Source organism: Vigna unguiculata, chromosome 7 (genome assembly GCF_037176805.1).
Source record: "Vigna unguiculata cultivar grain cowpea cultivar isolate G323 ecotype 2 chromosome 7, ASM3717680v1, whole genome shotgun sequence".
Classification (NCBI taxonomy): domain Eukaryota; kingdom Viridiplantae; phylum Streptophyta; class Magnoliopsida; order Fabales; family Fabaceae; genus Vigna; species Vigna unguiculata.
Genome location: NC_140798.1, coordinates 13,470,001 through 13,494,706, shown reverse-complemented (window position 1 = coordinate 13,494,706; position 24,706 = coordinate 13,470,001). Strand labels below are relative to the sequence as shown.

General features: G+C 41.3%; 3 protein-coding genes across 4 annotated transcripts; 2 read left to right on the top strand and 1 right to left on the bottom strand.

Moving 5' to 3' along the window:
- Window positions 1-8,911: 8,911 nt before the first annotated feature.
- LOC114192724 (uncharacterized) lies at window positions 8,912-11,524 on the bottom strand. 2 transcript variants are annotated; one of them, XM_028082518.2, is made up of 2 exons: window positions 11,143-11,504; window positions 8,912-9,114 (listed from the first exon to the last, which is right to left on the bottom strand). In XM_028082518.2, the coding sequence occupies exon 1, from the start codon at window positions 11,423-11,425 to the stop codon at window positions 11,156-11,158; it is 270 nt and encodes an 89-aa protein (XP_027938319.2). In that variant the 5' UTR covers window positions 11,426-11,504; the 3' UTR covers window positions 8,912-9,114; window positions 11,143-11,155. The 2 variants fall into 2 exon arrangements, with proteins under 2 accessions (XP_027938319.2, XP_027938320.2); XM_028082519.2 differs by lacking the exon at window positions 8,912-9,114 and adding an exon at window positions 10,521-11,000 and having other exon boundaries at window positions 11,143-11,524.
- Window positions 11,525-15,908: 4,384 nt separating this feature from the next.
- LOC114191179 (uncharacterized) lies at window positions 15,909-16,703 on the top strand. The gene has a single exon (XM_028080361.2). It carries the CDS (start codon window positions 15,909-15,911, stop codon window positions 16,701-16,703), a length of 795 nt encoding a protein of 264 aa, XP_027936162.2.
- A 2,019-nt stretch (window positions 16,704-18,722) lies between these two features.
- Window positions 18,723-20,852, top strand: LOC146884637 (uncharacterized). Its single transcript, XM_085675950.1, has 3 exons — window positions 18,723-18,815; window positions 18,891-19,926; window positions 20,074-20,852. The coding sequence occupies exons 1-3, from the start codon at window positions 18,723-18,725 to the stop codon at window positions 20,850-20,852; spliced, it is 1,908 nt and encodes a 635-aa protein (XP_085532076.1).
- The last annotated feature ends 3,854 nt before the right edge of the window (window positions 20,853-24,706 follow it).

The window sequence follows — 24,706 nt, the reverse complement described above, 5'->3', positions numbered from 1 at the left end:
ACTACCTCTTTGTCCATAACATGCCTTTTATGTGGGCATAATTCTTTAAGAAACTTGGCGTATTTAGGAATTTGTCTTACAACATCCAACAAAGGGATGTTTATCTCCACTTTCTTGAAAGTATTCAAGATTTCTTTGTCCAAATCCTCCATCTTTTTAGTTTTTGGTTTCAAACGATTTGGATAGGGAGGCGGAGGAGAATAAGGTGAAGAATTTTCAGAGGAAGTATTAGGGGATACTAACCTGGAGTTATCATTGGGTTCAGGTGTTTCAGATGTTTCTTGTGTTGCTTCATCTGATCTTCCACTTTCATTATCAGGTACAACTTCATTGTCTTTATCTTCATCTTCTAGGGCATCCTCAAGGCCTTGTATTTACTTACCTGATCTTAAAGTAATAGCACTTACATTTCGTGGGTTGATTACAGTTTGTGCAGGCCAATCGCTCGAGCGTTGTTGAGACTTCATCTGGTTCAACTCATTTGCCATTTATCCAATCTGGTTATGCAAATTTTGATTAGTTGCTTCCATCGTCTGTTTCAACTCATTGATTTGTCCCTTCATCATGTCAGTCATCATTGTTTCCATGTTTGAGTCACTAGAGGTTGTAGTTGGTTGTGGTTGTTGCTTCTGTTGAGGTGGAACATAGACTTGTTGGTGTTGAGACTATTGATTTCCCTGTTTTTGGCTGGGATGTTCCTTCCAACCTGGTTTGTACTTGTTAGAGGACAAATCATGGTTGTATTACTGCTGAGGTGGTCTATTATTGCCATAGATGTTTGCAGCATATGCCTGAGGTTGTTCACTGTCTAACGTCCCTGTCTCTTTTAACATAGAACAAGCCTATGTAGGATGATTAGTAGAAGCACAAATTCCACATAAGGTAGAAGGGGTAGGAGTTTTCTGTAAGTTTGCCAAGGTCTTTACCATGGTAGCTAAATCATCCAACTTCCCTTCTATTTTCTTGTGATTTGCAAGATATGAAGCTTCTACTCCATGGATTCCCTTCACTAGAGTTGTAGAATTACTCCTGGCGGTAAATTGTTGATGGTTCAACGTCATATTCTCAATCAATTGTGTCACATTTGTTGGCGTTTTGTCCACGAATGCCCCTCCATTTGCAACATCTATCATTTGTCTATCCATGATACTCAATCCCTATAAAAGTACTGAATGAGGAGATGCTCATTTATTTGGTGATGAGGAGAGTAAGCACATAAATTTTTGAATCTTTCCCAATACTCATGAAGACTTTCTCTTTCTTGTTTCCTTATCCCATAAATATCTTTGGGAATAGCAGCAACTCTAGATGCTTGAAAAAAATTTTCCAGAAATAATCCTTTTAGAGTCTCCCAAGTATTCATGGATCCTGGTGGAAGGCAGTATAACCAATTCTTAGCGGCATCTTGCAATGAAAATGGAAAAGCCTTGAGCTTAATGTGTTCCTCAATCACTGTTGTAGGTCTCATGGATGAACAAACAACATGAAATTCCTTCGAGTGATGGTATGGGTCTTATCCTTGTAATCCTAGAACTTAGGTAGAAGATGGATTAACCCATACTTAAGCTCCCATTCTCCATCTGGATATTAGATGCACATGTTTTGTGTAATTGTTGCATCTGGTGCAGCCATCTCTCTTATTGTTCTTTCTTCCATTCTATCTTCTTGAATTTCTGGTTCAGGTGATGGATCAGAAGATATGTTAATCACTAAAGGTGATTCTAGCAGTACACTTTCACTGGTAGGTTCAGATTATGATGGTGCTCCTTCAGTACAACACCCGAGTTCAAGTGATGGTATGGGTCTTATCCTGCTAATCCATGGAATTTAGGTAGAAGATGGATTAACCCAGACTTAAGCTCACATTCTCCATCTGGATATTGGATGCACATGTTTTGTGTAATTGCTGCATCTAGTGCAGCCATCTCTCTTATTATTCTTTCTTCCGTTCTATCTTCTTGAATTTCTGGTTCAGGTGATGGATCAGAAGATATGTTAATCACTAGAGGTGATTCTAGCGGTACACTTTCACTAGTAGGTTCAGATTATGATGGTGTTCCTTCAGTAGAACACCCGAGTTCAAGTCTCATGCGTGATTTATGCAAGTTCCTTTCAAGTTCTGGATCAAATTGATAGAATTGACTCGGGTTGGCCCGAGTCATGCACTACGCAATCCACCTGAAAATGTTCCTCTATTTTTTTTTCTTCTTATTCTTGTTTTGGAGAAAGATTTCAAGAAAGAAATAAGTTAAGATGTCGTTAGGTCTACTCTCAGGAAAGAGAGGTGTGTCACAATGGACAACTTAAATACCAAGTCTTTCCTAGCCAGAGTTTTCCTCACTAGTCTCAAAAAATTTCTTAAAAGAAATTCTTAATAAAAACAATAGAACTTTGCTTGAAATATATAAAAAGAAAACTAAAGACTACAAAAAAAACACACAAACTCTATTAAACGTATATTTTTAAAAAAAATTAAAAATTTAAAAAATTTAAAAATTTAAAAAATAAATAATAAATAAATAAATAAAATCAAAATATAAGAAATGCTAACCGTATTCCCCGGCAACGGTGCCAAATTTGATAACACTGTCGTTGACGCGATCAAATGAATATTACTTATCTATAACAACTTCAGTATTGTTAAGAAAGTAGTCAACAAAATAGAAAGGGTAAAGTAACCCAAAGTCGTCTCCCAACGAACACGGAATTGATTTTTAACAAATTAGTTCTCATAAAATCTATACAAAAGAGTTAGTCAAATAAAATAATAAAAAATATATGAGGATTAAGATAAACAAGAAAGAAATAAAAAAGATAAAAAGAGATAAAAACAATAGTAAAGAAAATAGATTGAGTCCATTACTTCTTCAAAATAGATTCATCATCGGTTATCTAAAGATTATTGCTCAATTAATTATTCTTGTAGATTTGCAAATTAATCAATTGAAAGTCTCAATTAATTTGTTGGCGTTCTTACTTTTAACCAAAATACAGTCTCAATTAAAAGTGAGAACTTTTAGATTATCCACATTAAATTCAACCAAAGTACAGTCTCAATCAAATTTTACTATGCCTAATCATGTCTATTCTTTTATCTCCTTACCAAATAAAAAGCTTAATTAATCAAAGTAAAGTCTCGATTAATTTTCGTTAGAGTAAATACCTTTAATCAAAGTAAAGTCTCAATTATTCATAAAAACTCATTTAATCACATGAAAGTTTCTAAATAAAATCAAAGTAAAGTCTCAATTAAATTTAAAAACCCTTGACTCATATGATCAACATGCATATAGATTTAAAATCATTAATTTTTATGTGATTCAAAGATAAAAGACATAGATGAATGAAAACCTCAATAATAATAATAAGAACAAAGAAATTATTTCATTCTAACCTCAGAATCCATAATGAAATTGCAATGGAATCAAGCCAAGAAGTTTAGCAATCTATAGAATGCAAAAGTAAAATAAAAATAGAAAAAAGAATAGAGAGAAAGGAAACGAAATTAGGCCCCCCTAAGGGTTTCAAAACTCCGAAGTCCCAAGTTTTTCTTTTATGCTTCTCCCTTGGTCTCTTTATATAGGACTTGGACTGGGTTTTTCGGTTGCTAAAACCTCTCAAATATAATTTAAAATAAAGATAAATATCTTTATAGTTATTTTAAAAATATTTGGAGGGATAGAGACTATTTGACAAATATAGTTGGTTGATAATATCAATATCTAATATAATTAAATTAATTAATTAATTAAAGATATATGATAAGTTATCACCAATTAATGTTTGTATTAATTTTCCAAATCAACCCTTTGCAATCTCCTCAAATTATTTTCTAAATAATCTAATATCTTCAAGATATATTTGTTTGTTATGGATCTAAAAAGATTCAAAAAGATCTTGTCATATTTAAAAAGATTTGATAGTTATTATCTTTTAATATTTTATGATATAATTAAATAAGATAATTATTTAAAAATATCAAATAAAATATCTAAAGATATATTTTTCCAAAATTATCTTCTATCAATCAGATAAAGAAAACTGCAAGGTCCAATTTTTTTGTTGCTTTCTTCTTGGTTTAGCCAAATTTCTTCACTTTTTCAAGCTTTTCTTGTTGCCTTCATGCAATGCTTGGCTTGGATTTTTGTAATTTTGATAATTTCTTATTCTTGTTTTATCTTTAAGGTGTCATGAAGCTTTAAGCAATTTATTTTCACACCTCCATGAGCTCAACTTAGCTGCAGCTGCACTAATACACCTCAAAATATCCAAAGAACATTTATGCAACTAAAAAGCTATTTTTAACATGTTTTTGTATCTCATGCTCAATAAACCAAATTATAGGAAATCTCAATTAAATCTATCTTTAAGCACACAAATTCAATTAAATATCCATAAGTAAACATTAAATGAGGGCAAAAATACGCACTCATCATAGGGACTGCAAGAGGTAAGTACTTCATCTGAATACTTGAATGTTTGAGGTGAACGTGATGTAGTTGCATTGTGTTTCATCTTCAATGCTTGTACTTGAGAATGAACACAATGTAGTCGTATATTGAGCTTTGTGTGTCATTTATTTGACTCATATTCAATTTGTTGTGTACATTATTGTTGCTTGAATCACAATATTGTTTTAATCGAAACCATTATCACCCTCGACTGAATCCTCACGTCCTCATCGTACCTCTAGCCCTTAACAAAGTTTTATCACCATCATCCTTTCCATTCCTTCATTCATTCACCTTCATCGAAACCAATCATCCCCATATTCCTTCTCTTGCAGCCTGCACTTTAAACATAACCTTTTACCATCATTCATCACCACATAACAAAATAGAATCAACCACCAATCCTCACCTTTTTTTTCTCATTCACTCTAACACATTTGGCGTCATCAATACACAAAAAACCCATTCTCCATTCAGCTCCCGCAAACACCAATTCATCCAATTATCACCCCCCTTCCCGCCGCACTCAACATGGACCTAAACCACATGTCTGACACCCTTCATACCAACCTTTAACCTTCACCTCCATTCCCATTCGTAGAACCACCACTCCAACATACCGTCCTCCCATTATCATCAACATTCCAGAATGCCACTTCAACCTACACTCAAAAAAATCAAACAAACACATAACCACTACAATCCTTTTCATTTCATCATCACAACACCAAGCACAGTCTCATCATCTCACATGAAGGAAGTTCGAGTCGTGCTTGGGAGGAGGGAGAGTGAAGGTCGCATGTCTCTAGGCTCTCGTCGTCAATGTCCGTGATGGACTTCGGTGTTGCCAGTGACGTCTTAGGGTGGTTGTGATGGGAGCGACGAGCTCTTGAGGTTAGGTTTCAATGCATACGTGAGAATGAAGTCATTGGGCCTCGCGAAGGACGTCGACGTCTCCAGCGTCGATTGGTGTCGCCGACAAGCCAGTCACATGGTGGCGTGGTGAAGCAAAGATGAGGTAGTGTTCTGGTGGACATGGACGAGAGAGAATGTGCTTGTGAGAGGAAGAGGAATAAACCCTTTTTAGGTTTTCTGATATGAAAAGGGTGGAGGTTGGGTTTAGGGCTTGCTAATCCACGACTTTCTCCTCTACACCTCCATGATTACTATTTCACACCCCTTGTTGATTGGGTTATTTTTTTTGACTTGTTTCTTGTTGTACCCATGATGTTTACTAGCTTTGCACCCATGTGTTTGTCTTAGACTTGTTTGCTATTACTGATTGCAACCTATGTTTCACTACACACACCTTCAATGACTACTTTTTGCACCACCATGTTTATCAACCCACAACTCATTTGTGTTATACTTCTATTTTGGGCTTGTTTTATATTTTACTCGTTGCACTCCCACCTTTCCTGTGCACAATTCATTTACTTCATGTACCTCCCATTAATTACTTATGCACCCTCATATTTTGTTTTCCACTTTTATCTTTCTTAATTAAATTTCACCTTTTTCATTTTTTTTCTAAAAAATAAAAAATATTTGAAAATTATAAAAATTACAAAAGTAGAAAAATATAAAACATGAAAAGAGTTTTCTTTCCCTTATCGTGTTTGTCCGATCGCTCGCGTTGTGTGACACTAATTTTCAAATAATTTAAAAATACCAAAAAATGTAAAAGTTTTAAAAATATAAAAATGTCAATATTTTCAACATTTTCACACACATTCTTCACTTGTTGTTTCTAAAAATCTTCAACTTCCTACCATTGTGCACACCATAATAGCTTCTACAAATTCTTCCTTTTTTGGAAAATATGTCCCCGCCTCCCATTTGTAGTCTTCCATACTTTTGGGCATTAAAAAAATCCCAAACTTTCCATAATTGTCTCTAAAATGTCTAGATGAATCACTATATTCAACACAATTTAAAACTCTTAGATTCCAAGTTAGTGTCAAATGAACCCCTATCTTGTACATGACTACGATAAGCACTTGGTCCACTAAAATCAACTTCATCAATCCCAACTTTCACATTCACACATCATCATTGCCTTCCCAAGAGTCATCTTGATCATCTTCATTATGGATACTAACATCCACTAGTTCTTCTTCATTAAAAGAATCCCCTACGGACTCATCCCAACTACTAACATCAAACTCATCAGGTTCATGCACGATCTCCTCAATCCCATCGTCTTCATTATCACCTTCCTCATCCACATCAACCTCAGTATAACCTTCACTCACACCTACATCAACCAATATGACCCTCACTCACCCACATTAACCTCCTCATGACCCTCTCGAACATATTGCAGTGACCTATTTCTCTCAAACCTTCCACCATGGTGAAACACAACTTCAAAATGTGAGTCGTCTATGTGAACAAATAAATCTATATGTGTAAAACCCTATCAAATATCAAATAACCTAACGAACAAAGCAAATATTACATTTCATACCACTATCACACCAATAAAAATAATTTCAAATGGGAGACCACAAGTTGAACACATTCAGACACAATAGGGGACCACATTGTCAACTAAGTAATGAACAAGTGCTTCATTAATCGCATAACACCCAAAATTAAAACCACGAACAATAATCAAACACAGACAACATTAAGTAACTAAAAACCCTAAACCTCACGATCGCAACATCATAACATTCAATCAAAACACAAAAATAAAAAATTTGACAGTTGCGCACCTTGGATCAAAGCTAGAATCCACTTCCTTCTCAAGGGAACCTTCAATTCTCTTCAATTATGGCTTGTATCATCACTTTCTCCTCGCGATAGAAAACACTCAAAATGTTTTTTTCATAGTCTCACGTCGGACGTACTTTAGTAACTTACCATGACTAATTAGACAGACGTTATTCAACTTAATGACGTCAAAAAATGGGACTGCATTTATGCAAATTAACAAATTTGGATACTAAATTGACACAAACTTACAAGTTGGTACCATTTTGAAACTGTGGAACAAAACTGGATATGTTCCGACTAATTAAGCCTAAATTAAATTAACCAATAAGATTAGTTTTGGAATTTTATATACACGATGGAGTGCCGGAAGAAATTTGATATACAGGAACCAATTTACATAAAATAAAAACTCAGTGAGGTATCTTACAATAGGGCTGAGCAAAAATTCCATGTCCAACCAAACCTGAAAAAATTCAAAGTAAATTTAAACATACATCAAGTTGATTGGATAAAAAAAGTAATATTGGATTAATTAAATTGAATAAAATTGATAATTATCGAATAATGGATTGAAATTTTATAGATCCTATACACAACCCAAATTTTTATTTTAATATTTATAAATTCTTAAATATATTTTAAATTTTATATTTATTTTAACAAGATATTATTTTGTTAAAATTTAATAATAAATTATATAAAATTATAGTCCTTTATAATAATAATAATTATTAAAATTATACATGTCATTTTTTCACTTAAAAGTTTACTATATTTATATCATTTATAGAAATAAAAAAATATTTTTATTTAAAAAATTTAATTTAATATAAATTCACAAATCTAATTGAATTAGCTCATAATTCAAACATTCCGAATTTGATTAATTCAATAAAATAAATTAAATGATCGAAACTCATAACTCAAACATTCCAAATTTAATTAATTCAATAAGTTAACTGACCGAATATAAATTTTAAAGTATTAAATTGAGGTTATAATGGTAGGATTTGAATTTAACCCAACAGGACCGAGGAAGTAACTTGTGCCTTGGAAGAGCGATAAAGTCGTTGACCGCAAGGTGCAGGCTGCAACTGCTGATACAAATATTTTCTTACAAGTGTTTGGAAAGTAGGGTATTGCATAAACGAATCAAAGATTCCGTTATCTATACATTTGTTTTCTTCCTTACAAAACACCAACGAATTTATTCAGAAATTAGCACTAATTGACTCGATTTTGAGTAAACACTCGGATTTACGACCATGTTAGAAGTTTCACTAATTCGTGTTTTTAATTTACAATGATATTTTATGATTAAAAAAATCTGATATGCAACATTTCTTAACACTATTTTGCTTGTAGCTTACAACTTTTACTCAAAATCATGACATAACAAATCATATATCTGCAAGAAAATAAATAAACCTCAATTTTTCTCTGTAAAAACTTTATTCTTCCTGTTAATTAGAAAGAGCCGAAGAGCCTCTTCTAATAGCCTCTTCTAATAGGATCACTGAAACCCGAATACAGATGACGAAGTTTTTGTATAAAACAAAATTTCATACACTTTCTTAGGGGATAGATTTATTGTAAACGCGTACAAATAATGATGCAGAATATTCAAATGGAAATACTAGGAGACTAAACCCATTATTCAGTTTTGCCTTATGAAAAACTCAACTTTGGCACACTGTTTGAGATGTGAAATCCATTCCACAAGAGGATTAAGAGACAACTAAAGATAAAAGTATGTTTTCTTTTTCACACATTCAATTAACATTAAAGTGCAAGAAAATTGAGAAATTGTATCAAATAGGACTTATTTTATCATCCAAACGATGAAATGCATCGATGCTGACGGTAACTTTCTGCCTTAATTTCAAAAGTTTAAAACAAAAGATCAAGAAAGCCAACCACCTCCAGTTCAACAAGGCTCCTCCTAAACAAAACAAAATAATTATATGTATTAGCCACAAATACAAAAGAAATAGGTACTTACAGTTAGTTAACATGTAATGGGACATTTTAACAATAGAATAGTGGGTACCCGGCGATTTAGGACTTTTTGTATTCCATTGACTCGGAATTTGCATTAAATTAAGTATGATGTTTTCTGAAAATATAAAAAGTAATTTTATGTTTGACATGCCAAGAAAAACTGATTTGTTGAGTAGTTAGTTTGGAATGTAAAGTTACCCAAAAATGACCAAGTTATATTCAAATGGCAGCAACCCAAAATTACTTTGGAAGTCTTGGGGGTGTTTGGTCTTTTTAGAGTTTTTCATTAGAAATTTAAGTAATGAGTGCAAACATGACACCCGGTTTCCATTACGCTTCTTGTTTTCAAGAAGGAAAAGGTGAAAATGAACATTTCTTTGTTTTAATCTCCTTCACAAAATTTTGAAAATAAGAATAATAAAATAGAACAAGATAGCATTCTTTTGTAAATGAAAACACATTAACTGAAAATGAACATGGAAAAATCCCCTTAGAATGTGGATTGAAAGTGAAAAAAATAAATTTGGGATTTTGTACCCTGTTCCCTACTCTGAATCACGATAATTGCAGATCATAAATGTGGGATGCTTAGAAGAATTACAAAAAGAAACTCTGTCTCCTCTCAACTCCAGGAAGCTGAGCATCCTGCTCTCTCTACCCGTCACTATACAATGAACTCCATCTATTCCCCCCTCCTAATAATTTCGGTTCAAGAATCTTAACTAACACACTGTGAACAGATACTGATAAAGAGATCCTACAAATAACTGTGATAATCTATTATTACACTTAACACACACCCCTTGACCACTACGGGCTTCCTAACAATGTTATTTATGTCCCAACATCCTCTTCACACATTTGAGGTTGGAGATATGTGAAACAACTTATGAAAAGAGAAGACAGAGAAGATGCCATACAAAATTTGTGAAAGCAACTTTTCCAAACATGAATATTTTTTGTAGCAAGAACCTTTTACGTTTTCCTTCAGCGAGATTACTACAAGTCTGAAACCTAATACGTGACACAGGTGATTGTGTGTTTGGAAAAACTAAATATCACATATTTTGGGTTCTGCAAGCCCACAAACAACTTGATTTATCATGAACACGAACAGTTCAAATGATGTACAAGATTCAAATGCAAATAGCAATAAAAAACGTATTAAAATTAGGAGGCCTTTAATAGAGATAATTATTCAGCTTTACACATCCAACAAGGTAAGTTGTTGCAAATTAAATCCCGGCATCAAGAGGCCTAAAGGACTGCAACCAACTAAAAAATTAAATTCTTTTTCTCACACAAAATTATCATTAAGTGCAAGAAAATTCATTCTTGTATCAAAGAGAACCAAATTCACCATCTAATATAACCAAATAAATAATCAAAGCAGAGGGTAACTTACAGCCCTTATTTCGCAGATTCTTTCAAAACAAAAATTTCAACAAGCCAACCATCTCCAATACAGCAAGAATAAATCACTAAGATTATCATATATCAACCACCAAATATAAAACGAAACAGCACTGGAACACAGTCAACAAGTACAACTAATGTCCGTTAATAGCAATATAAATCCCGCACTGTGCAACGGTCATCATCGACAAATAATTTTCGTTTCGAAAGCAGAATGCATTCTGAAAAATTACTCGAACAAAGTTTCAATGATCAGATCTTCAATGCCATTAGCAGTCAAGTTCCTATCCCATAAAAAAACTTCGAAATAAACAAAACAATGTAACATCTTTTCCGTTGATTCCACACACACATTGAAGACATCGGACATTAAACGTGACACATCTCCCAAACTACCTCCATTCGACAAACCTAGATCCAGTTGGTAAATGAAATTCACAATTACAAACGAAACAGCATAAACGTTCAAAATCAACATAGACAAATGACCGAAACACAGGATCTATCTAATTCCTCAAAAACTAAAATAAACAGCGAGGCATGGGAAAGGTACCTGAAGGAAGGAATCAGTGGTGCTGCTGAGCGTGCTGCTGGCGGTGCTCAAGGTGGCGGCGCTCGTGAGGGAGAGCGACGAGGTAGGAGAAGATCATACTGCCGTAGCAGACATGGAAGATGGGATCGGGGGAACTGGTTTCGATGTACTTGGCGTGGTAGTTGTCCATGCCACGCTGAATAGCTCTCTTTATGTAACCCAACGACAGCATCGGTTTCACGTGCTCTGGAACCTCGCTCACCTTCTTCCCCCTTATCTCGTTGAAGAATCTCCTCATCGCCATTGCTTCGCTCTGCAACAAACCCTAGCAGATTTTCCGATTGCGACTCTCCCTGATTCAATTGCAAAATTGAAATGGGTACGTGCGTTGATGAATGACAGAATGTGCCCCCACGGTGCAGGTGACCCCGGCCCGGCCCGTTAAATATGGGCCTGATGCTACAATGTAGGCCGTGTTATTCGCACCTACCTATTTATTTGCACGGTTCAATGCAGGCCGTGTTATTGGCACCTATCTAGGTTTCTATTAATGTGGGCCATGTTATCATTTTCTAATCCAATACTGTTACATTATTAGAGTTAATCAACTTTTTTTTTTCTAATTATGATAACTAAAAGAATTAATTTGTATTATAATTATTGAAAAATACTATATAAAATAAATAATTTTCTATTTATATTATTGACAGTTAATTAATTTTAAAAATTAATTATAAATTTAAAAGGTAAAATAATAAAATAATTTACATTTATAATGATGAAACCTAAGACGATTACAAAATCAATCCTTGATAGCTATAGATTATAGATAGTTAATTAAATTTAAAATAAAAATATTTATAAATTTTTTAAAATAAAATAACAAAATAATTTATATTAATAAAGGTAAAAATGAATAGTAAAAATATTTATGTACAAAATCAACTATCTATATTAATAGTACAGATATTAATACACAATATCCAAGTAAGGATATATTCTATAAATAAGTTACATTTAATATTCTTATAAATTTTGACCTTTTCCAATGTTTTATCTTGTGATTCAAATAATTTAGTTTCGCTATCTATTTCTTAAATTTGAGATTTAACTCTTCATTGCTTGTAACATTCCATTTAATATATAAACTTAATTAAATGAAATATCACATATAGTATAATATAAAGAGCAACACCATGAAATTTAAAGCGTCAAGTATTACAATTATCCATGAATAAACTGGAATAAAGACTGGGCACACCAAGATGTCATGAAACAAAATTAAAAGGTTCAACGAATGTCCAAAAGCTTGCTCATAAGCAATGGATTACAAAATAATAATAACTCTTCAACATGGGCTCAGCAGTGAGCCCAACACCAAACCATGTCCAACTAAGCTGCAGCATTCTCGTCACCACTGCTATCACCAGGAATTCCCATGTTGGCTCACACCAAGGGATTGGTGATCATTGCAAAAAGGAAAAACCACACAAGAAGACAAACATAAACAAGAAGGGTAAGGTAGAGTAAAAACGTTTTATCATACAATTGAGCATACAATTTAAAAGTCAATAACACATAAATCAACCAAGCATGCGATAGCAAACCAGCAAGACTCTAAGACTCAATTATCCATATACATATAATTAGTCAGATTCACTAGATGCTTGCACTTGTGGTGGTCTCTACTGCTCTGCAGAGCCATTGCCAATGGGTTTCATCCTACCACGCACAAGGTTAGCCTTCAAACATCTAAGACCATTATGCTGCCAAAGACTAAGGTCTCCTACTACTCTCACCACTTGAATCAGTACGCTCTACGTGAGACTAATCGACTCTTTAGAGCTTCATGATGCAATCCTTACTTAAATCCTTACTTAATTATATACTAAGGCACCACCACAAAACTTTACTAAGAGGTTTGTGGAATTACGTCCATTACCTGAGGCACCACCATGAGCTCTCACCAAGAGGGTCATGGAATTACGTCCATTACATGAGGCACCACCATGAGCTCTCACCAAGAGGGTCATGGAATTACGTCCATTACACAAGGCACCACCATGAATCTTACCAAAAGATTCATGGAATTACGTTCAACTTATACCATAGCCATGCTTCACCAATCAACCATAGAGTTATCATGCATACCAATCTCATGCCAACATATAACCAACCATCCAATCATGTTTCATACGCATAATCATAGCAAGTTCATCAATTCCAGTCCCATTGTGTCATATAGGATACATACAAGGTATCATACATAACTTCATAAAGTAACCAACCAACCAATCATTAGAAACACACACTTATCAAATCATCACTGTCAATCTTGCTCAGGCTAAGGAGCTCTCGTTCAGGCGAGAGGAACCCCTCGCTGAAGCTATTAGATCTCGCTTGGGCAAGATTGCGAACAGTGGGCACGTCGAGGTCTCGCTCAAGCTAGCACATCTCGCTCAGGCGAGAGGCATTCGCTTAGGCGAAAGCTGCTTGCTTAAGCGAGAACTTTTCGTTTGGGCGAGCACCTAGCTCACCTGGGCGAGTTCAACAGAACTTCCCTACTCTCATGCGTGCCAAAAAAGATTCCAACCACACCATGAGCACAAACAGTACATTATCATGCAATCAACAGTACATTATCACGCAATCAACAGTACATATCAAGCACCCATAACATAAACAAATCCAATTAGGCAAAATATCGTAAAAACAATGAACTCCTAGCTTCTCTTACCTAGAAAATTCTAGTAAAACACTGACCACCTAAGCAAATGAGCACTACAGCTCCAAGAGCAGATTCGTGAGCTAGAAACACTGGCACGGATTGAATACGAGGTTACCAAGATGAACCTTTGTTGGAACCACGAAATTAAAACTAGAGAGGAGAATATATGGGTCGAGAATCAACTTGCATGGGATAGGAAATGGAGTTGAGCTAGCTTGAAGAGGAACGAAGTCAGACCCTAGCAGAGCTCTGTTGGAGGAGAAATGAGAGTGAGTGAGTTGTTTTTGGCAAAGTGTAGAATGAAAGGGAACAAGTGGCTGTAAAGGGTCTTAGATACCCTATGGGTCAACCTTAGACCCAACAGATTAGGGTAGGCCCTTAAACTTTTAAGACAGAAAAATAAATGGGCCTTACAATTACATTTTGGTATAATTAAATTCAAAATTCAAAATTTGTAATATAATGATATGACAAAAATAAATAATTAATTATGATTATTTTTTTATATAATAAATTAAATAAAATTAATTAAATTTCTGAATTATAATTATATATATATATATAAGTCATTGTTAAAATGTTGACAAATTATACATTATGGATCCCATAAAAGATAAATACAAATAAAATTGATATTTAAATGTTTCAATAGAAAACATATGTAGATATATATATGTACTGTACGTCCCATCGGTCAATCGGCCAAAGCCAATCCTCAGGCCCATCGGACAAGGGTGGAAAAACTCGTATATAAAACACCATCGGTCGAACGGCCTGGTAAATAAATTGCGTAGGACCATCGGTCAATCGGTTCTACAAACAAACCACATAGCATCGTTAAGAGACTATCGGTCGAACGACCTGGTGAACAAATTGTACGACCATCGATCAAACGGTTCTACAAACAAACCACATAGCATCGTTAAGAGACTATCGGTCGAACGACCTGGTGAACAAATTGTAGGACCATCGGTCAAACGGTTATACAAATAAGTCATTGTATCGCCAAAAGCAATCGGTGGATCGGTTTCACAAGCCAACCATGTTCAGGCCCATCGATCCATCGGTAACACATAAACGAGTGACATTTTGATCCCCAATGGCACATCGGTCGATCGGACCCGCACGAACAGCACCTAAACATAATAAAGGACAATCAGTATATCAACCATCGGTCGATCAATTTCTTTAGATTCGCGTAGTCCTTTACATGCGTCTGTTGGTCGATTAGCCATACACGAATCGTTCACTTGTTAAAAACATGACATAACTAATCCAGTCAAGCGGCCATCAGTCGCACGGTCAAACAACCAGTCAATCGGGTTAATTAACGTTAAACGAGTCAGTAATCTTGATTAAAGGATCATTAGGCCATGATTAAGGAACCCTAATTACAGGCCCACACCGAAAACTATAAATAGGGCCCAAAGGTAGGTTGGTAAGAATCTTAAATTCGCATTTATTACAGCAGTTACACTGATACACCGATTGGTCCCTTACTGACTTAAGCATTGGAGCCCTTTAGACAGGTAACCCCGACCGTCATCCCAGCCGATCGAGCTAAGGAGTGGATTTTCTTGGAGAAGTTATCGCTGCAGTGAAAAGTGGAGTAAGCTTGAAGAGGCTCTTTAGTAGGCTCTTGGTCCCTACACCCGAAACATTTTGGCGCCCACCGTGGGGCCGAGCAGTCTTCTTTAGACCGTATACCCTTATGGTGACCACAAGAAATCGAAATAGCAATATGGACGAAGGAAGGATGACAGATGATCAAGCAGACACTAGGGAGATGATAAGGGCGATGCAGCAGAAGATGGATGAAATGCAGAGGAATTACGAAGTACAAATGCAGATTCTACGCGAGGAGAACGCCGCCCTTCGGCGAAAGGAGGACGGAATCCCGTCGACACCCACTGTGCCCGACCCGCTCAGACTGAGTCGGGTGCAGTAGCATCGAGATGCCGAAAGGGTGGAGAGTTGCCCACCACCAAAAGGACAGGAGCAATCACAGCCTGCTCGGGTTGAGAAGACGCAAGCGTCGAGAGGAAACCTATCACATACGATGGCCGAGAGCTCGGGAGCAAACGAGGGAGGTCGCCCTTCACGCCAACCGATCCTCACGTCGGGGCTTTCCCCCTTTATCCCATACATTCTAGAGACGCCGCTCCCGGAAAGGTGGAAAATGCCGACATTCGACAAGTACGACGGCACGACGAATCCCGACAATCATATGCGGGTCTTCATGCCTAAGATGATGTTCCACGCAGTTAGCGACCCGATCTGGTGTCGCGTTTTCTCGACCTCTCTGATCGGGGAGGCGTTGGAGTGGTTTTCCGAGTTGCCGGCCAACATCATTGATTCCTTCGCCACTCTAAAGGCAAGGTTCAGCACGCAGTTTGCACCCCTGAGGCTGGCCATCCTGACGGTCGACAACCTGGTGAACATCCGGCAGGAAGACGGGGAGTCGCTGAGGAGTTATCTTGATCGGTACAATCGGATGTCGGTCAAGATAAAGGATCTTAGCGACGAGATCGCTCGGTATCACTTCTCGTACGGTATCCAGCCGGGCGTGTTTGCAGACAAGATAAGCCGCAAGAAGCCGAAGACGATAGAGGAGATGAGGGAACGAGCGACCAAGTTCATACAGATGGAAGATATACAGGAGTTCAGGATGAAGAAGAGGGAGAAGGAGGATGCCGCAGTTCAAAAAACTACCCCTCGACCGGGTAAACCATTGGCTCGGCCCGGTGAGAGAAAGGCACCAAAGTTCACCACGTATACTCCCTTGGCTGTCCCACGGGCTAAGATTTTGCAAGAAGCCTTTAGCGCCGACTCACTTCCCGCGGCCAGGAAGTAACCCCCACCTCCGGATGCCGATAAGAGCAAGCACTGCCAGTACCACCGGACGATCGGCCACACCACCGAAGAGTGCCACACGCTCCGCGACAAGATCGAGGAGCTCAGGGGCATTTGAAGAAGTATATTCGGCAGGATCGCCCTCTGCGGAGCCCAGTGAGGAACAGAAGCCCCGCACGAAGAGCCCCTCGGTCCGGTGGGAGAAACGGAGAGAGCCTGAGCCCGAAAGACGAAGGAGAGAACCGCCTCGAACCCATTAGAGCCCGAGGAGGGATCACAGTCGGAGCAGGGATAAGCCCTTAAGGGGTTATATCAACACCATTTCTGGAGGTTTCGCCGGAGGAGGATCGAGCTCAGCTGCTCAGAAGAGGCATGTTCGGGCGTTGAAATTGGTTCATCTGGTGGAGAAGAAGGTCCGGTCGATGCCCCCCATCACGTTTACGGACGAGGACTTCAAGGCGCCGGACCCTGACCATGATGACCTGATGGTCATCTCGATCAAGGTAGCCGAGTACGGGATCAGAAAGGTGCTAGTAGACCAGGGAAGCTCCGTCAACATCTTGTACTGAAAGACTTTCCAGAATATGAACTTGTCCGAAGACCTGATAGTCCCCTATAACGAGCAAATCGTCGGGTTCTCGGGGGAGCGAGTCGACACGAGGGGCTACTTGGATCTTCGCACCAGGATCGGCTCGCGGAGGGACGGCCAGGAGGTAAGGGTTAGATTCCTTTTAGTTGAAGCTAACACCTCCTACAATGTGTTGCTAGGAAGACCTTATCTGAACGCCTTCGGAGGGATCGTCTCCACTCTGCACTTAGCCATGAAATTCCCGTCGGACAAGGGGACAATATGTACCATGCACGCAGATCAACAAATCGCCAGATAATGCTATGCTGTAGGTTTGAAGATCACTCCTTATAGCCGTCCACGAAAGCAGCACCGTTCAGAGGTCGCCATGACAGACTTGGACCCCCGAACGAACACGGAGGATCGGATTCAGCCAGAAGGAGAAACCAAGGAGATCCCGATCGGAATGCAATCGGAACAAGTCACCAAGATGGAGGGAGCCCTGAAGCCGGAAGAAGAGGAACTCCTAGGGACAGTGATCTTAGGAAACAAAGATCTGCTCGCATGGTCGACTGCCGACATGCCAAGCGTCCATCCAGACGTCATGTCCCATAAGCTGGCCATCTTCCGGGAAGCCCGCCCGGTTGCTCAGAAGAAGAGGAAGATGGGAGAGGAGCGCAGGAAAGCGGTAGAAGAGGAGGTGAAGAAGTTGGAAGGAGCGGGCTTCATAAGAGAAATCAAGTATACCACGTGGCTGGCGAACGTGGTGATGGTGAAGAAGGCGAGCGGGAAATGGAGGATATGCACGGACTTCACCGACCTCAACAAGGCATGCCCGAAGGATGCATACCCGTTGCCCAGCATCGATCGGTAGGTAGATGGAGCTTTGGGTCACAGCTTCCTGAGTTTCCTGGACGCTTACTCAGGCTATAATCAAATCCCCATGTATGCCCCAGACCAATCCAAAACGGCGTTCATCACTGACCGGGCTAATTTCTGCTACGAAGTCATGCCTTTCGGCCTGAAGAATGCATGGGCTACCTATCAGAGGTTGATGGATCGGGTTTTCAGACGGCAGATCGGGCGATCAATGGAGGTGTATGTAGACGATATGGTGGTAAAGTCGCAGATGGCCGAAGACCATGTTCATGACCTTAGAGAGGTTTTTCATCAAGTGCGCAAGTACAACATGCGTCTCAACCCTGAAAAGTGCGTATTTGGAGTACCGACTGGAAAGTTCTTGGGATTCATGCTGACCGCCCAGGGCATCGAAGCCAACCCTGACAAATGTGCCGCTATTGCCGAGATGAGGAGCCCCAAAAACCTGAAGGAAATCCAGCGGCTGGTCGGGAGGTTAACCTCTCTTGCGCGTTTCCTGCCTAGACTCACTTAGAAGATTAAGCCGATTTTGAAAATCATGAAGAAGCAGACCGCGAATAAGTGGGACGATTAATGCGAAGTGGCATTCCAGTAGATAAGAGAGATGATCAGCTGTCCCCCGATTATGAGCCGACCGGTGGAGGAGTTGCCCCTGCAATTATACCTGTCAGTTTCAGACGACACGATTAGCGCGACCTTAATACAAGAAACTCCAGAGCAACGACCTGTGTATTTCATCAGTTAATTGAGAAGATAGCCTTGGCGCTATTGACAGCCGCGCGCCGATTGCGCCAATACTTCCAGAGTCACCAGGTGATCGTCCGAACCGATCACCCCATAGCCAAAATACTCCGGAAACCCGACCTGGTCGGAAGGATGATTACCTGGTCAGTCGAATTATCCGAGTTCGGACTCAAGTACGAACCTAGAGGATCTGTCAAAGGACAACATTTGGCCGACTTCGCAGCCGAACTCCACGAACCGATCCTTCCGTCGGAGCAAACGTGGGTTCTCTTCGTAGACGGGTCATCAGACAAACGCAACTCAGGAGTAGGAATCGTTATTGAAGGACCGAGCGACTTCACGGTTGAGCACTCCCTACAGTTCAAGTTTAAAGCCTCGAACAACCAAGCAGAATACGAAGCGCTGATTGCCGAGCTAAGGCTAGCAAAAGACCTGGGAGCGACGAGATTAAAGTGCAACACCGATTCGAAGCTTGTGGTCGGGCAGGTACAAGGGGAATACCAGGTTAAAGATGACCTACTGCTTCAGTACTATCACAAGGTGGTCGAAGCCATGAAGGAGTTCGAAGAAATTACCATCCACCATATCCCCCGAGCGGAAAATACCAGAGCCGATAGGCTATCTAAGCTGGCAGAAGGAAAAGAGAAGGGTCAGCTGAAAACAATCATCAGGCAAACCCTGATGAGACCCTTAACAGGAGAATGCGCTGCGGCAGAACGGTCGGCAGATTGGATGTGGGAGGTGCGAGAACTCTTAAGAAGGTGCGACGCGGGAGAAGAAGTGAAACCGATGGAGAGACGACGAGCACTCCGGTTCGTGGTCATCGAGGAAGATCTATATAAGAGGGGCTTCACAGCGCCGCTCCTCAAGTGCCTATCGGGAGAAGAAGCCGAGTATGTTATGAACGAAGTCCACAATGGCATTTGTGGCATGCACACCGATCGGAGGACGATGAAAGCGAGGATACTCCGGGCGGGTTATTATTGGCCGACCATGGAACAAGACTGCGAAGTCATGATACGCAAGTGTGAAGGTTGCCAAGCCCATGGAAACGACGTCAAGAGGGCTCCGACCAAGCTACATAGCCTCACAACCCCTTGGCCGTTCGCACAGTGAGGTATGGACATCGTCGGGCCTTTCCCTGTCGGCCGAGCGTAAAAGAAGTTCATACTGGTCGTAGTGGACTATTTCACCAAATGGGTCGAAGCAGAGGCCCTAGCCAACATCACCGCTCGGCAGGTGCATTCCTTCGTCTGGCGAAACATCATCTGCCGCTTCGGCCTTCCCCACACAATCATCACCGACAACAACCGTCAGTTTATCGACAAGAAGCTGAAGGACTTTTATAAGCAAGTGGGGATACGCCACGTAACCAGCTCGGTCGAGCATCCCCAGACCAATGGCCAGGCTGAGGCCATGAACAAGTTCATAGTGGTGGAGTTGAAGAAAAGGTTGGGAGAAGCCAAAGGAGCATGGGTGGACGAGCTGCTGCAGGTCCTTTGGGCCTATCGGTGCACCCCGCACGGGACGACGGGAGAATCACCTTTCAACCTGACGTACGGAACGGATGCTATGCTGCCAGTTGAAGTAGGGGAGCCGACTCTTCGACGGGACATGCAAAATTTCGAGGTAAACTGTGGACGCCTGCGCGAGGAGTTGGACTGGACGACCGAGCGCAGAGAAAGAGTGGTCGTGCGAGCTGAAGCGTGCAAGAGGATGGTGGCGAGGAGGTATAACGCGAAGGTTAAACCAAGGAGCTTCATCCGAGGAGACTTGGTGTGGAGGAAGACCAACGAAGCGCGCAAAAAGTCAGCACAAGGAAAGCTAGCACCAAATTGGGAGGGCTCGTTCCGCGTGACCGAAAGCCTACAGAACGGAGCCTATCGGCTAGAATACTTGAGTGGCAGGGAAATACCGAACACATGGAACGCGTCGCACCTAAAAATGTACTACAATTGACATTATGAATAAAATGAGCGTTTCATGTAACTTCATCTAACAGACTGACCGACGGGGCTCCCCACGGGACCCGAACAAGCCTGACCGTTCAAGGCGCGGACTTTCAAGAGGATGTCCTGCTTGGTCAGCACCGATCCAAGCGATCTAATCAACCCCACGGGTAAACAAATGACACGAGCTGTCCAAACCGATCGAGGTACTACGCCTACGATCCAAACAATTAAAACTTAACGCGCAAAGGTCAACGTCCGGGTCAAATAATCAAGAAAACATTGCAAGAAACAAGTTAAAAATCGCGGGCCGATCGCCCGACTAGTCCGATACTAGGCGCAGCTAATGGACGAAAATAACATTGTTAGAAGTTAAACAATAAAATGGCCGACCGCCAGCAAGAAACGATAAAAGAAAAATGGCCGATCGCCAACGAGAAACGATAAAAGAAAATGGCCGACCGCCAGCGCGAAACGATAAATAAAAGAAGACGGTAGATCGAAAGAAAAGCGAACAAACAAAATAAAGAGAAGAAGGCGCTTAATATTTACATATAATTGTTTATCAAAAAATGGCCTAATAACCGATCGAACGCGATCGACCACGCGCCGATCGGACGCGATCGGTTATGTCAAAATATACAATCAAATTTAAAATTAATTGTTCGCAGGAGGATCATTCACCTCGTCCAGCTGCTCGAATACCTTCTCAAGCTTCCCATCCACCACCCCCAAGTGTACATCGAACCGGTCGGGGGAGCACTAGTAGTAGAAGGCGGCCTGATCAACGGCACTCTGAAAGCCCGCTTCATACTGAGCAAAAACTTGCTCATCTGCCACTCGTTGCTCCGCTTGGTACTCCTTGGCCTTCTTTTGCCAATCAGTGGCCGATCCGGCAGCGGCCAGATGCTCCAACGTCAAATCGTCGAAGCGTCGTTGAAGCTTGCGAAGCTGCTCTGCCGCCTCCTTGGCCTTGGTCTGCTCTTCCTTCGCCCGATCGTCGGTGACCTTGAGTAGACCAGTGCACTTGGCATGCTCAGCCTTGATGTCGTTCAGCCGGTCGAACTGAATCTTCAAGTCCGACGCCGAGGCCTTCACCTCTCGGAGCTCCATCTTCGCTGCTGCGAGCTCCTTCTCCAGGCTCTCCATCCTGCTCCGGTCGGGACGGGGAAACTTGGTGTGAATCGCAGCAAGCCTAAGGGTCAGCTCCCCGGTCGTTCGGAGAGCCTCCTCTTCAGACACGTCCTTCAGCATATCCTTGACGCGAGGCCCCAGGTGAAAGGAGACCTCCTCGTCAAGTCGAACTTCGCTGTCAAGGAGGGCAATAGCTAGTGATCCAGAAGCCTCGGCCTTCTTGTTCTTCTTGGACGACTGGCTGGTGGAGGAATCGTCCCGCTTAGATTTTTTCCCTTTGTCCGCCGCGGCACCCGCAGCACTGGAGCCAGGAGGCTTCAATACAAAACGGGGTCTGGTGACGACACCCGATGCACCGGTCGGAGCGGTGGTAGCAAGAGTAGGAGCTATCGAAGGGGCAGCGGGGACGCTCTGGAGGGGGGCGACCTCCTCAGCAGTATTCTCTTCTCTTCGATGAGTCTTAGCGCGGGCCAAGAACTCAGCGTTGGAGACGGTCGTCCGAGCCATAATATCTGCGAAACAAGAGAAAACATGTAAGTCAATTGCAACCACTAAGACGACCGAGAAGATCAGAACAACTAACCATAAACCGCCCTCGGCAAATCCGGGGAGCGGAGGCATTGGATCAGCGACCGCGGGGGGATCTTGTCGGGCAGGGTCTTGAGGACGGCCAGGTCGGCCCGCTCAAGCGGTCTTCAGCCCAAGGATCAGTAGGAGGGGGAAAAGTCATCCAGTATAAGGGGAACTTCGGCCGACCCTCCTCATCGAAAATGTACTTTCTCCCTCGACCGGGAATCGCGACCTTAAAAAAGCCGGTCTTGAAACCTTTGTAGGAAGCGAGGTAAAGGGTGAACAAGCTCTTGTTCGCCCCAAGAAAAGAGACCCAGCCTTTCGAAGCCGTCGGCCGGGTCTTGTAGAAGTGTAGAAACAAGGGCATGGTCGCTGTCAGACCGGCCGCTTGGCATAGAACGTCGAACGCCTGCATCGACGCCCAAGCGTTCGGATGTATCTTGGTCGGCGCACATTGGATCTGACGAAGGACCGCCATCTGCCAGTCGGCAAATGGCACAGTCAGACCCAAATCGTGGAAGAGACAAGCGTAGACGTAGAAGAACTCTAGCTTCGCCGCTCCCTTTCCGTGGCAAACCCTCTCGTTGCTGGCACACACTTTGACCCGGAGAAATCCGTCCTCCACATCATCGCCAAAAACATTGGTCCGCTCAACCAGATCCCCAAGGTCATTGCCCCATCGGAATCTCGTCGCACGCGTACGCGACTCATAAGGGGCCCAATCGTATCCTTGTATCTCTGGCAGATTAGCCTGCTCTCCCTCATCGCGAACGTCAATGCTTATGACGTCCCCACTCTCTTCCGAAGCAACAACCTGATCCGCCGCCTCGACGACCGGTTGCTCAGCTTCTGGGCTTCCGCTGAGGAGGATAGGAGAATCCGTTGAACTTGATACTCCCCCGAGCGAAGTCCCCGAATCAGAAGAGCTGAACAAGGCGGAGATCGACCCCATCTGAACTCGATGCACTGGACATTTTTTACTTACAAATAGAAGAAATCGATTGGAGGCTCAGCTAGAAAGAGAAAGGAAAACGTGGAAATAACGACAGCCACACAGACCTATTTATAGGAGGACCCAATGACACGTGGCAGCCTCAGAACCATACGATCACGCGCAGATCAACGGCCCATACTTCGCGACGCTTCAAATCATAACTGACAGGCACGATCTACGATGCAAGATAACCATTGAGAGATGCCGGTGGTCAATCGGCACTACGGTCCTGGTAAACCTCCTCGCTTCACTTCCATCGCTCGAGGCTGGAGGGCTTGTGTACTGTACGTCCCATCGGTCAATCGGCCAAAGCCAATCCTCAGGCCCATCGGACAAGGTTGGAAAAACTCGTATATAAAACACCATCGGTCGAACGGCCTGGTAAATAAATTGCGTAGGACCATCGATCAATCGGTTCTACAAACAAACCACATAGCATCATTAAGAGACTATCGGTCGAACGGCCTGGTGAACAAATTGTACGACCATCGGTCAAACGGTTCTACAAACAAACCACATAGCATCGTTAAGAGACTATCGGTCGAACGACCTGGTGAACAAATTGTAGGACCATCGGTCAAACGGTTATACAAATAAGTCACTGTATCGCCAAAAGCAATCGGTGGATCGGTTTCACAAGCCAACCATGTTCAGGCCCATCAGTCCATCGGTAACACATAAACGAGTGACATTCTGATCCCCAATGGCACATCGATCGATCAGACCCGCACGAACAACACCTAAACATAATAAAGGACAATTAGTATATCAGCCATCGGTCGATCAATTTCTTTAGATTTGCGTAGTCCTTTACATGCGTCCGTCGGTCGATTAGCCATACACGAATCGTTCACTTGTTAAAAACAGGGCATAACTAATCCAGTCAAGCGGCCATCAGTCGCACGGTCAAACAACCAGTCAATCGGGTTAATTAACGTTAAACAAGTCAGTAATCTTGATTAAAGGATCATTGGGCCGTGATTAAGGAACCCTAATTACAGGCTCACACCGAAAACTATAAATAGGGCCCAAAAGTAGGTTGGTAAGAATCTTAAATTCGCATTTATTACAACAGTTACACTGATACACCGATCGGTCCCTTACTGACTTAAGCATCGGAGCCCTTTAGACAGGTACCCCGATCGTCATCCCAGCCGATCGAGCTA

Excerpts from the sequence above, each read along its gene's own strand:
- LOC114192724 (XM_028082519.2), bottom strand. The coding sequence starts at position 11,425 with ATGGCGATGAGGAGATTCTTCAACGAGATAAGGGGGAAGAAGGTGAGC.
- LOC114191179 (XM_028080361.2), top strand. The coding sequence starts at position 15,909 with ATGGCCGAGAGCTCGGGAGCAAACGAGGGAGGTCGCCCTTCACGCCAA.
- LOC146884637 (XM_085675950.1), top strand. The coding sequence starts at position 18,723 with ATGCGAAGTGGCATTCCAGTAGATAAGAGAGATGATCAGCTGTCCCCC. Across the intron at positions 18,816-18,890 it reads TTGCCCCTGCAATTATACCT|TTAATTGAGAAGATAGCCTT; the intron begins GTCAGTTTCAGA and ends GTATTTCATCAG. Across the intron at positions 19,927-20,073 it reads CATGATACGCAAGTGTGAAG|TGGACTATTTCACCAAATGG; the intron begins GTTGCCAAGCCC and ends TACTGGTCGTAG.